Source organism: Cyprinus carpio, chromosome A5 (assembly GCF_018340385.1).
Source record: "Cyprinus carpio isolate SPL01 chromosome A5, ASM1834038v1, whole genome shotgun sequence".
NCBI lineage: Eukaryota > Metazoa > Chordata > Actinopteri > Cypriniformes > Cyprinidae > Cyprinus > Cyprinus carpio.
In genome coordinates this window covers 1,033,430-1,048,800 of record NC_056576.1, presented here as the reverse complement: position 1 = coordinate 1,048,800, position 15,371 = coordinate 1,033,430, and the positions used below count along the sequence as shown (strand labels likewise).

The window sequence follows — 15,371 nt, the reverse complement described above, 5'->3', positions numbered from 1 at the left end:
AGTCGAATCGGGCTCCTCCTATCGAAGCATCGAATCGTCGACTATTCTGTCACCCCTATATTCCAATTATATATCAATGTCTGTGACTCATGATGGATGTCCTTCCTCTGTTGCTTACCTGTCCTACCTGCCTGTCAGTGTATGTATTTGCATACCTCCACCACCCTGTGTTCGCAGACATGATACGTCATCAACGTGACTGAGCGAGAATGGAAGGCATTATTAGTAGATGAGTTTCCAATACCCTTCAAACTGCGCAAATTGAAATTACGAATTGAAAATCCTCCCAATGGAAACATGTAAATTTAGCCAAAACTCCCATATATTGCAAAAAAAGTTTTTACACTCACATGAGGTGGTTTTTCGGGGAATTAGAAAAAGGAATTTTTTGCAAAACTGCAATGGAAACAGTTATTTTTTTGCATATTGTTTTTTTTTTTTTAAAAACATCACATCACTTGAATATGGCATTGTGTGAGACTCAAATAAAGTAGCAGGCTTTTTTGATTTAAAGCGTTTTTGACTCAAACAAATTTAAAATGAGTGTTCTTTTTATATTTATGACAGTATAAGAGGACAGGAGATTGTTGACGAGAGCTGAAAGCTGATGGGATCAGATTTGTCCTACAGGATTAAAACTGAATTTGAACAGTGGAATGAATAAAGGCTTATTTGCACAAAGCGTCTGTCCGTTTGTTAGCTCTTATAGTGTAAATTTCACATTTCTTCTTAACACACTTTAGAAATGGCGAGGCATCTAATAACATCACACATACGTGCTTTTCTCTTTGGATTTGAAGCTGATGGGTTTTTTTCTTACATTATAAATGACTTTATTCTAGTTGCTTATTCAGTATCCACAAGAATGATAATTTGGACATTATTCTGCTATGTTTTTTATTCCTGATATTTAATACATGTTAAAGGCTTTTTTTTTTTTTTTTTTTTTTTTTTGCAGTTTTTGCTAATGCATTGTTCAGTAAAGCAGGATGATTTTGAGTCATCTGTCCCAGTGGTGATGTTTTACGAAGCATCACTGATATTTTAATACAAGTTTAACAGAAGAATGGCCTGATTGATGCACTGCACTGTAGTTCTTTTAAACTTTTTTTTATATGCAGAACATAAAGCATACAAAGAGCCATATAGAACACAGCTCTGTTTATGTAGGCCAGTTTTTTTTTTTCTTTGTGAAATTGAGGACAGAATATATTTATTTATATTCCAGACCGAACGGACATTAATATCCTTCAGACTTCAAATCACTATGCCCATTACAATAGTCATCCTCAGAGCTGGAAAACCCTAGAGAGAGATGGAAGGGAGAAGATGTGTCAAAGTAAATCAGAGCGATTGGGAGGGGGAGATGGAGGCTGAGCGGAAGGGAGAGAGAGAGAGAATGGAGCGAATGAATTGGATAAGGAAGAGTTTCTGACTCTGACTCACTGAGTAGTGAGTATGCACAGAATACTAACAGGTAGGAATCAAAGGCCTGTAGGATGACATTGGCTGAAAGTCACCAAAGAAATTCACCCCTCCCAATTGCACCTCAGCTTCCTTTTCCTGCTGATTTCCCTACAGTGTCCACAGAACCTGTGATAACACTGTGACAGTCTTTACTTCTCCAATGTTTTCTCCCTAATCAGAAGATCAAAGAGAAAATGCCTAGAGGGAGTGCGGATGTGAAGCGTTGAATGGTATGCCATCCAGTAGCTTGTGTATTCGGTTGATGGAGCATCGATCAGGCAGTATAGAACATTGTAAGAATTTTTTTTTTTTGTGTGTGTGTGTGTGTGAGATATAAATATATATATTTACATTTATAGATAGATAGTTTTTTTTTTTAATCTGTGGTTAATCAGTTGTGTAAAGATTTGAATCTTTATTTTTATAAATTATAATCTAATATAAATTGTACAAATTGAATGTAAGGGATAATGTACATACAATCAGCCATTATCAGTTAAAGAAACACATTCAGGGTGATAAAAGATCCCTCTGCCTCATGTTGGGGTCCTGATTACATGCTGTTTTGTGATAATGAACTAAAAATATAGTAGTTCTCATTTAGGGGACCAAGGTCCACTAGGGGGCCTCAGTAATCTTCCAAAATGGCATCAAAATAATTTAAAGGGATACTCCACCCCAAAATGAAAATTTTGTCATTAATCACTTACCTATATGTTGTTCCAAACCCGTAAAAGCTTTGTTCGTCTTCGGAAAACAATTTAAGATATTTTGGATGAAAACCGGGAGGCTTGTGACTGTCCCATAGACTGCCGAATAAATTACAGTGTCAAGGTCCAGAAAAATATGAGAGACATTTTCAGAATAGTCCATCTGCCATTAGTGGTTTAACCACAATGAAGCGACGAAAATACTTTTTGTACTCAAAAAAAAAAAAAACGCCTTTATTCAACAATTTGTCTCCTCTGTGTTGTCTCGCACAGTATCCCTTTAACAATTCATATTTTTCATAATTGCTAAATGTGCACAAAATATTCAAGTAAAATATTTAGAGAGAAAAATATCTGAAACTTTCCATGCAACGCTAAGTTCTCACTTTTACCGTTTACTTCATTGCAGCATGCAGACTTGATTAAGCAAAACTGGCAGATTTTTAATGAGACCCCTCAAGAATTGTCAGCAGATCTATTTGTAATGCCAAATTCTGTGTTGTTGTTGTATGTTTTTTTAACTGCTAAGAGATATTTACTCATGTTTCCATTAGTTCACTTTAAAAATTCAATTCTCATCATTCTCTCAACCTCAAGTTGTTCCAAACCTATATGGCTTTCTTTATTCTATGGATTTTTTTTTTTCTATTTAATGAAACTTTGAGAGAAAAGGGGGTGGTAAAAAGCATTATTACAAACTGATTTTAATTTTATTGTATAGAAGGATTGGTATTATTATTCTGGTTTGGACCCACATGAAGGTAGATAAATAATAACACTTTTGTTCATGGATGAACCAATCCTTGAAGAAATTGTTCTGGCAAAAATTAAACAAAAAACTTGCTGCACACATGATGCAACTGAACTAGCACTTTGGACACAGCGACAAGATGATGTCATAGTGAGAGGAAGAAGAGTTGTAGGAGAGATATGGAGTGTGTGCAAGCCTCCGCAAGGGGGAGGAAAAGAGAGAGAAACAGATGGATGGAGATGTGAAGAGTGAATAAGGCAGAAGTGTGAGGAAGAGAGAGAGAGAGGGAGGAGGAGGAGGAGAATGGGTGAAAGTGTGTGAACACTCACACACAGCTGAGGGTGGATGTGTTCTTAGCAACAAGCCAGAGGAGTGTAGGAGGAAGAGACTGGAGAATCATAGAGGAGTGGAACACTGATACAAATGTGTGTGAAGGAGCAAGAAAAAGAATTACTTGTAGATTTGAATGAATTATAGTTTGTCAGTAATTGAAATGAGAAGATGGTATTGAGGCGCTTGCCAGGACTATAAAGACTTATTTAACTTAGAGTATAATAGAGAACACAAGCAACTGACATTTTTTTTTTTTAAGTGAATTTATTGGATTACTGTGGAAGCTGCCTGGAGCTTTGGATAATGTGGGTTTAGGCTCAATCTGTCATTTTCACTGTATTTTTGACATTTTTTTTTTTTTACTTGATCAGTCCCTTTTTATGGACTTTTTACATTGGAATCGCAATGTGGAGCTCTCTTTTTAATTTCGCTCTATCGGAAATCAGAAATTTACACAATGTTGTTCACGTGCATATGTGGTTTAACTGATCTGTGCATCTTCAGTGTGGTAAGTTGGGTGTTTTTCTTTAAAATATTAAATATTTCTCAGTTGCATTTTATTTAAGAATTTAGAGAATATATGTTACTGCAAGCTTTTACAACATTATTTTAGAAAAGGTTTTGCTTCAATTTCTGGCACTATTTAAAAACATTTATTGTTTATTATATTATTAAAACAATAAACAAATAATTTAATTGTGTGTATATATATTTTGAATTTTATGCATATTTTATAGTTTAAAAATTAAATTGGTCTCTTTCCTTGATATATTGAGATGGATATAGTCATTTCTACAAGTACTCTATTTACTGTATATAGTTTTTTGCAATATAAACATATGTTTACGGAATAATCGAATTATCTGAATACTTTCCTCTCTTATCTAAGGTGTCATGTATCCATTGATATAATAAGTTTGAGTGTAACTGTGTTGCTTAGGGGGACTTACTATAACTTAGTGCATAACAAGTAATATAGATATTGGAGCTGGCTGGCTGTCTCACTTTCATTTTTGTCTTGTTATTTAGTTGCAGTGACTGTGCAGTGAAGTCAACAGGTTGCCGTTCCGGCATTATGCTTGCATTTCATTTTGTGTGTGTGTGGCAGGTTTAAAGGGGTCATATGATGCTATTTTAAAGATCATTATTTTGTGTTTTTGGTGTAACAGAACATGTTGACGTGCTTTAATGTTCAAAAAACACATTATTTTTCAAATACTGTACATATTTGTAGTTCCTCTATGCCCCGCCTCTTTCAAACGCATTTTCTACAAATCCCCTCTTTCCGACAAGCACACTGTGCTCTGATTGGCCAGCTGACCTAGTGTATTGTGATTGGCCGCAAACACACGTCGGAAATGTAACGCCCCTTTCCATAATCACGAGATTCAGCTTTCAACATAAATGTAAAGACAATAAATAATGTCCTTAGTTTTACCATCAGTTCAATCTCGAAAGGGGAACATAGTCGTATGACAGATACCGGAAGTGAGAGAAAAGTGTTTATTACATCTTAAATATGGTTATTTTTCTTACAAAAATGCATGCATTCATTACAGTAGGCCTTTATTAACCCCCCAGAGCCGTGTGAGGCACATTTTATTATGAAGGCACATGCTTTATTTGACGACTTGTGGACTGTTCAACTCGCTGACTGCAATGATTGGAATAGCCAGGACAATTTTTAATATAACTCCGATTGGATTCATCTGAAAGAAGTCATATACTGTACACCTAGGATGACTTGAGGGTGAGTAAAACAGTCTAATTTTCATTCATTTCAACGTCGGTATTGTATTATTTATTTTTTATTAATGTAGTTTGGAAAGGAAGACTTTTGGGCTATTTTGTTTTGTTAATAGAATTTTCGTAGATAGATTGTGTTGGATAAATTTGAACATCTGGGTTGTGCTGTTCTGTTGTAAATAAATCTTAACCAATGATTCCTCATTGCATCTACTTTCAGAAGGCCAAATAAAGTGCTTTTGCTTTCGCACAGAAACACGCAGCGTCTCCCTGACATGGCTGCATCAACACCACTGCGGTTTCTGAAACCACGCCTTCTTTCTTTGCATGAGCTTTTGGGTGGCATTATGCAAATATTTCCACATCGTGATATAGACATGTGGGGGTGTGTTTCAACGGGGCATTTTAGCCTGGTCTGCATCAGCCTTATCTTTTAGATAGAATAAATCCTTTTGTGGGAGGCTTTGAGCTTTGTAACTCTGCAGATCTTATACATGCACAAATAGCTACAGGAAAAATAGAAATAGCATCATATGACCCCTTTAATATTTACTTAGTTTACATGCAAAAAAAGTAGCCATGTTAAATTCAAAGGTCATGTTTTATGTATTGATCAACGAGCTCTTCAATCTCGACCTTGTATGCATTTCTGGCTTATTATTCTTGAATGAGCTTTTGTGAATACACTAAGGCATGACATTGGAAGGCCGAATACACAAGAAATGGATAATGGTGCCTGTGGCTGCATTTGTAAGTGAGTTCAGCATGACTTGTGTGGCAGGCAGCCAGAATAAGACCTTGTAAACATTGTTAACATCATTGCTGCTTAACATCACAGAGATTGAGTTTGCCGGAAAGGAGAGATAATATTTAACTGTCACTTTTAAATACACACACATGAACACAAATTCTCCCCATAATTCCAGACTACTAGCATTCCTCACTCTACATCTCATTTGAAGTTGTCTTTTGATAAAGAGCAGGCAAAAGCACACACATTGAACTGGATGCTCGACTAAGAAACAAGTGTAAAAAAATTAAATGTAAAGTCAGCAACACCAAAGCTCCAAAAATATCAAAAATGTATAAAAAAAAAACAACTGTCACATAGCGTGTAACACACGCTGTGCGACAGTTTTTTTTAAATAAAGTTTTGATATTTTTGGAGCTTTGGTGTTGCCGACTTAAAGTTGTCTTTTGATGATATGATCATGAAACTATTTGACATGTTATGCAGCCTATCACAAACATTTTTTTTTCCTTCTTGAAATTTCATAAAGCAATCTGATCAGATCAGAGCTTTCAGTTTTGTGCGCCATTTTTGTGCATTAAGTGTCAGACAGTCTGTAAACAGACTTTGAACAACACTTGGGTGTGCCATCTAATGCTGACATAAGGTCTCAATATTTATTTCCTAAGATCAACTTCCCTTCTCAATCACTTCCTGTCCACTCTTTAGTATCTTGTTCATAACAAACAAACAAAAACAAAAAAACAAGTAAATATTTGTTTTCTGTATTCTTATTATTCTTATAATATAAACAACATGTTTTTTTTAAAAAGTTATTTTCTCTTTGATCATTTTATGCCTGAAGGAACATTAAGACAGTAATATGATAAAATTATCTGATAATATATAGCTGATTGCAGTGAAAATTCAGATCTGCTAAGAACATTGTTTAGATTGTATGCCATTACTTTTGCTTTGTTTGAATGTCTGGTCATTCCACTTGACTGTCTGGATGAAGTGATTTTGAAGAAAGAGAATGGGTGATGTTTTAGTGTGAGAGAAAGTGAAATAGATTGAGACAGCAATGTTCAGTAGTTGATTGTCATATTATAGTGCCTTTGGTTGCAGCATAGTTATTATTTTATATTTGAATTACCGTGTAATATTTTCACAATTGTAGTGTCTGTCCGAAGTTCTTCCATTAGTTTGAAGGGAACATTAAAAAAATCTGACACAGATTTGAATCTTCTATGTGTGTGCTATAGAGAGCATGTCTTTTATATGTAGCAAGGTCACAGTGTCTGGTAGTGACAGCAAAGACACGTGTTTGGACAGAATCTAACTCTCAGTGAAAGGGAATATTAATTAAAAGCCTGGCTTTCATCACATTGTGCTCTATAAGTACAAACAATTAATCTGCTTGTAATACAGTACTGTACATGAAAAATATGAGAAGTGGTGTGCAAAGCTGTGAACTCTGAAAGAGTCAGTGGCAATTAAATTTCCAATTAATCTTGCAGTCACGAAGAAGCTGTTTTTTAAACCGATCTTTAACAGTCTATTGCTATTTCCGTAACAAACATTTTCTTCAGTTGGGCAATAAAATGGTTAAAATGTGTTGATGAGACCATCATGATTTGTATTTATTTATTCATGGTGCACCATGTACTTTTTGGGTTTTTGGTATGTACTGAAAATTGCAAAATGTTTGTTGCCTAGTAGGAGATACATTGTTATTTTTAATAATTTGTTTTTGATTTCGGTAACAAGATCTGTTTTATGCCAGAAAAGTATGGAAGCAGATTAGTTTCAAATATAATTCACGCAAAAACACGATTCACACATGCGTAGACAATTTCACATGCATGAAACCTAATTCACGTACACACACAAAAAAAAATTCACGTGCGTGAAAAAAAAAATATATTCACAAAAAGCAATTCACATGCGCAAAATAAAATTATATATTCATAAAATACATTTCACAAAAGCAAAACACAATTAGTAGATATACAACTGTGCACAAAAACCTTTGAATGTTTAAAATGTACGAGTGTCTGAATGTACAAATCGTCATTTACTACGAATCCACTCGGATTTGTGTGTGTGTGTTTTTGAGACTTTCCTGGCAGAGCTCTCTTCCCACGTGGGTCTCTGTTGTACTCTTTAGCCAATCTGATGCGAGCTTACCATTCAACCAATCATATCATAAGCCACTGAGAGTGCATTCAAGGAGCACGATTCTGCGCACCTTTTGCACAATATGGATTAATTAGAACTGAAATTAAGCCTTTAGATCAGTAATCCCATAGACAGTAAAAGAAATGGACACAGCGACCCAATTGGAACTCATTTGAGACAAGTGAAGCCCATTTTTTAGCGATCTATTTTTAGAACTTCCGTTTCTGACGCGCAGACTCAAACTAAGCTTGATGATGTCAGCAACCTGTCTGACAGATGTAAATCTTTTAGTAGCTGTGCGTGCAAACTGCCATCGTTAATCTGGCAGAGACGGCGAGCTTGAGCGGGGAGTTCTTTGGCGTGAGTGAGCAGGAGTAAGTAGTTTCTGATTAATTATTTTGTATAGTATTTAAAAATGTAACGCCAGGGCTTCTATGGGCTTCTCTCTTGACGTCTCCCCGATTGCCTGCGAGCTTCTGAATGCACTCTCGGTGGCTTATGATATGATTGGTTGAATGGTAAGCTCGCATCTGATTGGCTAAAGAGTACGACAGACCCACGTGGGAAGAGAGCTCTGCCAGGAAAGTCTCAAAAACACACACACACAAACCCGAGTGGATTCGTAGTAAATGACGATTTGTACATTCAGACACTCGTACATTTTAAACATTCAAAGGTTTTTGTTGCACAGTTGTATATCTACGAATTGTGTTTTGCATTTGTGAAATGTATTTTATGAATATATAAATTTTATTTTGCGCATGTGAATTGCTTTTTTGTGAATATATTTTTTTTTTCACGCACGTGAATTTTTTTTGTGTGTACGTGAATTAGGTTTCATGCATGTGAAATTGTTTACGGATGTGTGAATCGTGTTTTTTGCGTGAATTATATTTGAGACTAATCTGTCTCCATAGAAAAGGGGAACAAATATTGGAATTCAAACACTGGAATAAATTTTTTTGCCCTCGTAATGTCTGTAATAGAGGTTTAAGAATAGTAACGTGTTCCATCTTCCGGACAACTGTAGGGCTGGGTGAAATGATACTGAAATGATTCTAGCTGCCCCCAGTGAAACGTTCCTCAAGCACTCAGTGTCACAGATGCCTCACTTTGGCTAGCACCTTTTTCTTCTTGTATACCTCATTTTCTTTTCTAGCTTGTCAGTGCCTCACTGAGGTAAATGTGCTCCACACTTAAATGTTAGTGTTGTAAGTAGTAGCTTGTTTACCCTTTGCTTTCTCCTCCCGGTATCCCCTACGCTTCTGTTTGTTCTGTGCCGTTGTCTTTCACACTTTTAGCTAGACAGAAAATGCATGCATTGAAGATTTGGGTAAAGCACATACGTTCAGAATGGACTTATCTTAGCCCTGGTGCTTCAGTGACCTCAAAAAGCCCCATTAGTGTGCTTCTCACTGTGCTTATGTGGATCACTCACCCCTGAATAACCTTACCTACAGTGAATGACAGAGAGAGAGCGAGAGGAAAAGGCGAGACTGAGAGGCATGCAAGCAGACTAAAGTGGAAGACTGTGTAAACAATATGTCATTAAAAATGTTTGTCTATTGAAAACTCATATCCTGTTGTTGCTAGTTAGACAAGTGTGAGTGTACGATCGAGACAGAAGGACTAAGGTATGCATCACACATGAGTGATACAACCCTTCTGCCTCAACTCACACTCTTAACACCTCTCACACACTCTCAGCCTCACTGGCCAGTCTAACACCACCTCAGAGAGACATACTGGACTGTGGACTTATTTGTGAGAGACTGCGAAATTATGCAGTTGGTGTCTTGTCAAAATAATATGCAGCATGCAGACTAACAGAACAGGGGTGTCAGAATATAAGCAGAATAAATGAATCTCTCTTGAGTTATACCAGCTTACATCCATGAGTCATTTTACAATTCCCGAATTCCTGTGTTACTCGTGTTATTAAGCTGATGCTTGGAAGCACATAACAGTGTTGGAAAGGTGTTTACATATAGAGAAACATATAGAGGGAAAAAAAACAGAATAGGAGAGTTTTATGCAGGTTATTGCCATCTTTATAAAGAGATATCTATCTATAAACTGAGAAGCTGACTGCAGGTATAGCACATGGTTTCCATAGTTACTGTTCCAGTGTCACATGATTTTGCACTAACATGTGACATTTTCTCTGCTTAATTGACTCTCCACAAGGAGTTGATGAGCCTCTTCAGCTCTTCTAAAATTCCTGTTATTTTTATATACTGAAATCCCAAAATGAAACAAATGTTCGAGTCTGTATTTAACAGATTTTGTATTTCTTCCCTGAGTGCATGACAAAATTGTATCTTGCTGTATTTCATATTTTAGGATACATAAAGAATGAGACTGACATAGCAAATATTATGATGCACCATGATGTACAAAGTGAATAGTTATTTGTCATTTTAATGCAACAGTGTGGTAACCAAACATTCTTTTTATAGATGTATGCATTCAGTATCACACACATCTATATGCAGTGTGAGATTTGTGAAGAAAACAGAGTGGGGGATGCTTTTGAAAACTTTCTTTTTCTCCATAGGCAAAGGTTGACTTAACTCCAGGATAAGGCTGTAGCCTAAGTAACCTAATGTTAGTGTAATCTGTTAACAACGCAAAACGTATACTGTATGTCTTTTTAGGCAAGTACCTGATAATGGTTGTCATGTCATAAAATATTTTTAATATGACTGAATTTGTATTCAACGTGATCACAATTTAATAAAAACATTGTAAGTTAGGCCTGTTAATTGTAACCATTTAATTTCCACGGCTTATTCAAACAAATGAATTATAAAAAGAAAGTGAGCAAAGATATTTTAGTTTAGGTTATATTATAATGTTATATTTGAATTGAGTTCAGTCTCGTTTAAGTTTTATAAAAAAACTCCCCTGTTATAAACACTGTAACTGTCTAGGCACTGTATGATGAATGAATCTCTTATTTACTTTGCACGTACATCTACATTTTGTTGTTTATGATGAGAGAATTCGGGAGTGAGCAGAATTCAGTCAGCGAGCCCACGCACTGAAATAAACTCCAGCATTTAAGCAATGACTCATCGAACACTTCTGATTGGCCATTGCATCCAATCAAAGACTATAGAATACCCAAGATGTGTCACTCAAATAGTTTTGAATTGGGGAAAAATGCAATGCTCAATATGGCCACTCTATCGAACAAAGCTCTCCCTTCTGAGCAAAAGAGCCAATCGCTAATCTGTAAAGTCAGCGCGTCACTGCAGCTGCCGTTAGAAGTTAGAAGTCCTGGTTGCTATAGAAACAGTCAATGACTTGGTTTTAGGACTGCACATGCATACTGACTGGTCTAGCCTGAAAAATAAGCCTTTTAAAACACTATTTGAGCCAAAAGAAACTACATTTATGAGATGGTTGTTGTCAGATTTAATTGGTGTTTTCAAATATAAAATTTAATCTTAAATTTGGCGAACAGTTTTGGAGAATTTGATGTTTCCCCATTCAAAGAGATAGAAGCTGCACTTGCATGTCCGAGAGGCGTTTTAAAAATGGCCACCGAGTGACATGACTTGCCTTAAAGGGCGTATGATCCAATAAGTTCAACAGAAACGTGTGTTATTGGTTAAAATGAGCAAACACTGTAAAAACAAGAAATGTGATGCGACGTCTAAATTGCATGATGCAGATCTAAATTTAATTCCGTAATTTTCACTTTATTCGCAACAGCCGTAATGGATTTAGTTTAATTGTGCAGGTCCAGTTTGATAGCATTTTTGCCCCAAGTCCCTGATAATATCAAATCTGTGGCCAGAGGAACGCAAAGCCTCGTCCAGCCTTACCCACGCTCCAGCTGTAACAATAAGAATTATAGAATAATTCTGAATTATTATTTGATCTTGAGAAATTTTTAATAAATAGATTAGATATCTATAATGACAGTAACTGCACCCTGTCTGTATGTACTAGTAACGTCTGTTAGTGCTGTATTACTTTACTGTTGCACTGTGTTGCCATGGATTTTAATGAATGTTCTTAAAAGGTGTTTAGTTTATCTATTGTGCTTCTTATCTGTTTTATGTTTTCTCTCCAGCAGATAAGCAAAGCCAAAAGTACTGTTGCATATTAAGTCTTTGTATATTATTGCTAGAATGCTGCTATTATGTTACTTTATTTCCTTTCACTTTTATTTATTTGTTTAGATATTTATTTGCTTCACTGATTTGCTTCAGAAGATGCACATTATTTTGGTGAACGTTTGTGTGGTAGATTTTTTTTTTCAAGATATGAAGAACAAAGGGATCATTTTCATGTGTGTTTCGGAGGGGAAGTCAGCCCAAAAGAGCTCGATTAGTGTCACATTTCCGCATAATTCGAATACATTTTACCACTGTCAGTGATGTTTTGCACTGGGTAATGTGAAAAATAATAATTGGTCACTTTTAGTGTGTGCTACCATTGATCAAACTGCTTTGGGATGGTCAGAATAGAGATGCATATGATAAATTCTCTGTGTTGATGATTGCTTTGTGTTGTGGCAAAACAACATGACAAAACTTTGATAAGGGAGGAAATTAACTAAATTAAACTGATGGTATAGTACCAAATGCATAATAAGTCAATTGGTAAATTTGCACTAGTGAGATTAAAGGGGTCATATGATGCGATTTAAATTTTTCCTTTCTCTTTGGAGTGTTACAAGCTCTTGGTGTATAAAGAAGATCTGTAAAGTTGCAAAGACTAAAGTCTCAAATCCAAAGAGATATTCTTTATAAAAGTTAAGTCAACCACACCCCTCTAAAACAGCTCGTTCTAACACGCCCCCACGTCTCCCACGATGTGGGAAGATTTGCATAATGCCGCACAAATGTTCACACAAAGAAAGAAGGTGTAACTTTTATTCTCGCTGTAGTATTGTTGTTGCAGCGCCGCCATGTTGTGGAGACGCTGTGTGTTTAACTGTGAAAGGGAAACTGCTTTGTTTGGCCTTCCAAAAGAGGACAATATCCGCTTCGTCATGCCTAGAGCTGATCCGTGCTGGTGGCTGAGGAAATACATCAACTTCGCACTGTGGATCGCTGGATCTGCTTTCACCGTGGACAAAGCAGAGTCCAGTCACATGTGGAGTCACATGTGGTTGCTGCAAGCTCGAATTCGTTGAATTCGCCGGCTGCGCCGTTCTCAAGCCGCCCTCCGTTTACTCAGCCCACAGTGTATGACGCTGTGTTTTGTTGCAAAAGCAAAACTACTTTGTTTGGCCTTAAAGAGGACATGACTAGAAATCAGTGGTTAAGTTGTATTTACAACACTGTTCCAGAACAGTTTGTCCCAAATATTCAGATGTATGCAACGCATTTTATGGAGGACTGTTTCCTGATCTACTGGCTATTCTGGCACTCAGATTTTAAGTACGTTTTTTATATTTAAAGAATTTACCACTAATGATTCAAAACCGAGTTTTGAGCAGTGTAGAGTAGCGCTTGTTGTTTGTCATTTCTCCAATCACAAATGCAGATATGGTTTTATGTTTACGCTGCGCGATACAACATGTAAAAAGTCATTAGAATCAGTAATTATGTCCCCACTGGATGCAACAAATGCTTCATTTGTAATGGGTTTTATTGGTTTTGTCTGGTCATGCCGGGAGATGGCATCACAGTATGATGAGGGGCATAACATTTCCATAACATGCTTGAGGTATTCGGCCAATCACAATGCACTGGACAGCTGGCCAATCAGAGCACATCTCGCTTTTCAGAACAATGAGCTTTGTAAAAATCGACACGTTTCAAAAAGGCGGGGCATAGAGGAGAAACAATAATATACAGTATGTGGAATATAATGTGTTTTTTGAACCTTAAACTGCATGAACACATTTCATTACAACAAATACACAAAATAATGTTCTTTTTAGCAACATCATATGACCTCTTTAAAATGTACTTTCCCCCCATACTCGCATGTTTAGCTCTGCTTAAGTCTACTGATAATCTGTCACTTATATCATCAGATGGAGTATTTCAAGCCTGAGTAATGTGATTCAGCTCTACAGCACGGAAGAAGGGAGAAAAAAGCAATGTTCTCCCGCAACCGCTGCAATGGTCAGGATGGTACGGGCATCCCTCAGTATCCCCGACCCAAAAAGAAAACTGCAGTGCCAAAGAGAAGGCAGCCAAATCCCAAAGTTGCTCTGGTGTTGCGTGGGAAAATTCATCGTTTCTTGCAGGGATCTGCAGATCATACTGTCCAGCCTTCTGGTCTTTACTACTCTGGAATTGAAGAAGAGGATGAAGAGGGGGAAGAGGATGTTGAAAAATTGCAGAATTACTACAGGAGAGGATTAGCTTCAGCAGAGGTCTGCTGCTCACCTGAGGTGCCAAATGGACATGGGCTGGGAGCAGTTTCTGGGGCACCTTGCGTTGGGGAAGTGGAACTAAATCGAGAAGGAGGCATCAGGATTCCTTGCACTTTGCAGCATAACAGTAATTCGACAGTAGTTCAAAACCAAATGACCCAAGGTCTAAATGGGACTGGGTTTTCATCTGAAAGAGGACTTGATGGTGAGCCTAAAAGACAGACAGATACTCTGCTGTGCAGGCTGAATATGACGATGCTGGATGAAGTCATGGAGGGGAATAGTCAGGACTGTCAAGAGGAAGAATCGAGTGATATCGTTGAGCACATACTGAAGGAATTGCGAGGGATCAACAAAATTCAAGAGGAGATTTCAGACTTGAGGGAGTACCTGTCATCTGTTTGTGGTTCTGTCGAGGAGGTCTCTAGCTGTGTGGATGCCGTCTTAATGGAGATTGAATGCATGCGGTCTGGAAGCAAATCTGGTGTAGAGACTTGGCCAGGAGCAATGGGTGGCACTGAGAGTCACTCCCACCACACACACAAATCAAATAACACTGTTAGTAAAGGCTGCTACAAGCCTTATGCTGTTGAATCCTCAAGTAGCTGTGGTGATATACTCTCAGAATATCAAGTTGTTGATGGGAAGCACAAAGAGGCACCAAGGCAGTCTGCTTTCACTAGTGTTGAGACTTCAAACCACAATGAACAAAATCCTTTTACACAAGAAGCATCTAATCAAAGGTCTGATGGATCTCAAGGTGCAGGCAGAAGGAAGCTTAGCTTTGGTTATCTTGAGCGCCAGGATGGACAGGACTGTCCAAGCACCAGTTCCCTATCTTCGGGCCAGAGTTCCAAGTCTGAATCTGATCCAGAAAGACCTACCTCTAGACATGGCAAAGCAGGAAGTGAAAGTAAGTCCTGGAACCCAGTGGCTTTAAAAAACACAGCAGGAGTGGAGAGATGGGTTGGAGTGAAGATGATTCTTGCTCCAGACAAGCCAGTTTTGAAGAGGCAGAGAGCAGCTGGGACCCATCAAGAGTTGTAATTACTTGTATGATGGGCACCTCAGATCAAAATATCCGTAGTAGCTGGTAAACACTACAAA

At 37.3% G+C, this 15,371-nt stretch overlaps 1 protein-coding gene across 1 annotated transcript; it reads left to right on the top strand.

The window, feature by feature from the left end:
* Nucleotides 1–3,616: 3,616 nt before the first annotated feature.
* On the top strand, nucleotides 3,617–15,311 carry LOC122145118. Its single transcript, XM_042757223.1, has 2 exons — nucleotides 3,617–3,769; nucleotides 13,920–15,311. The coding sequence occupies exon 2, from the start codon at nucleotides 13,986–13,988 to the stop codon at nucleotides 15,309–15,311; it is 1,326 nt and encodes a 441-aa protein (XP_042613157.1). The 5' UTR covers nucleotides 3,617–3,769; nucleotides 13,920–13,985.
* Nucleotides 15,312–15,371: the final 60 nt, after the last annotated feature.

Coding starts and splice junctions, on each gene's coding strand:
- LOC122145118 (XM_042757223.1), top strand. CDS start 13,986: ATGTTCTCCCGCAACCGCTGCAATGGTCAGGATGGTACGGGCATCCCT.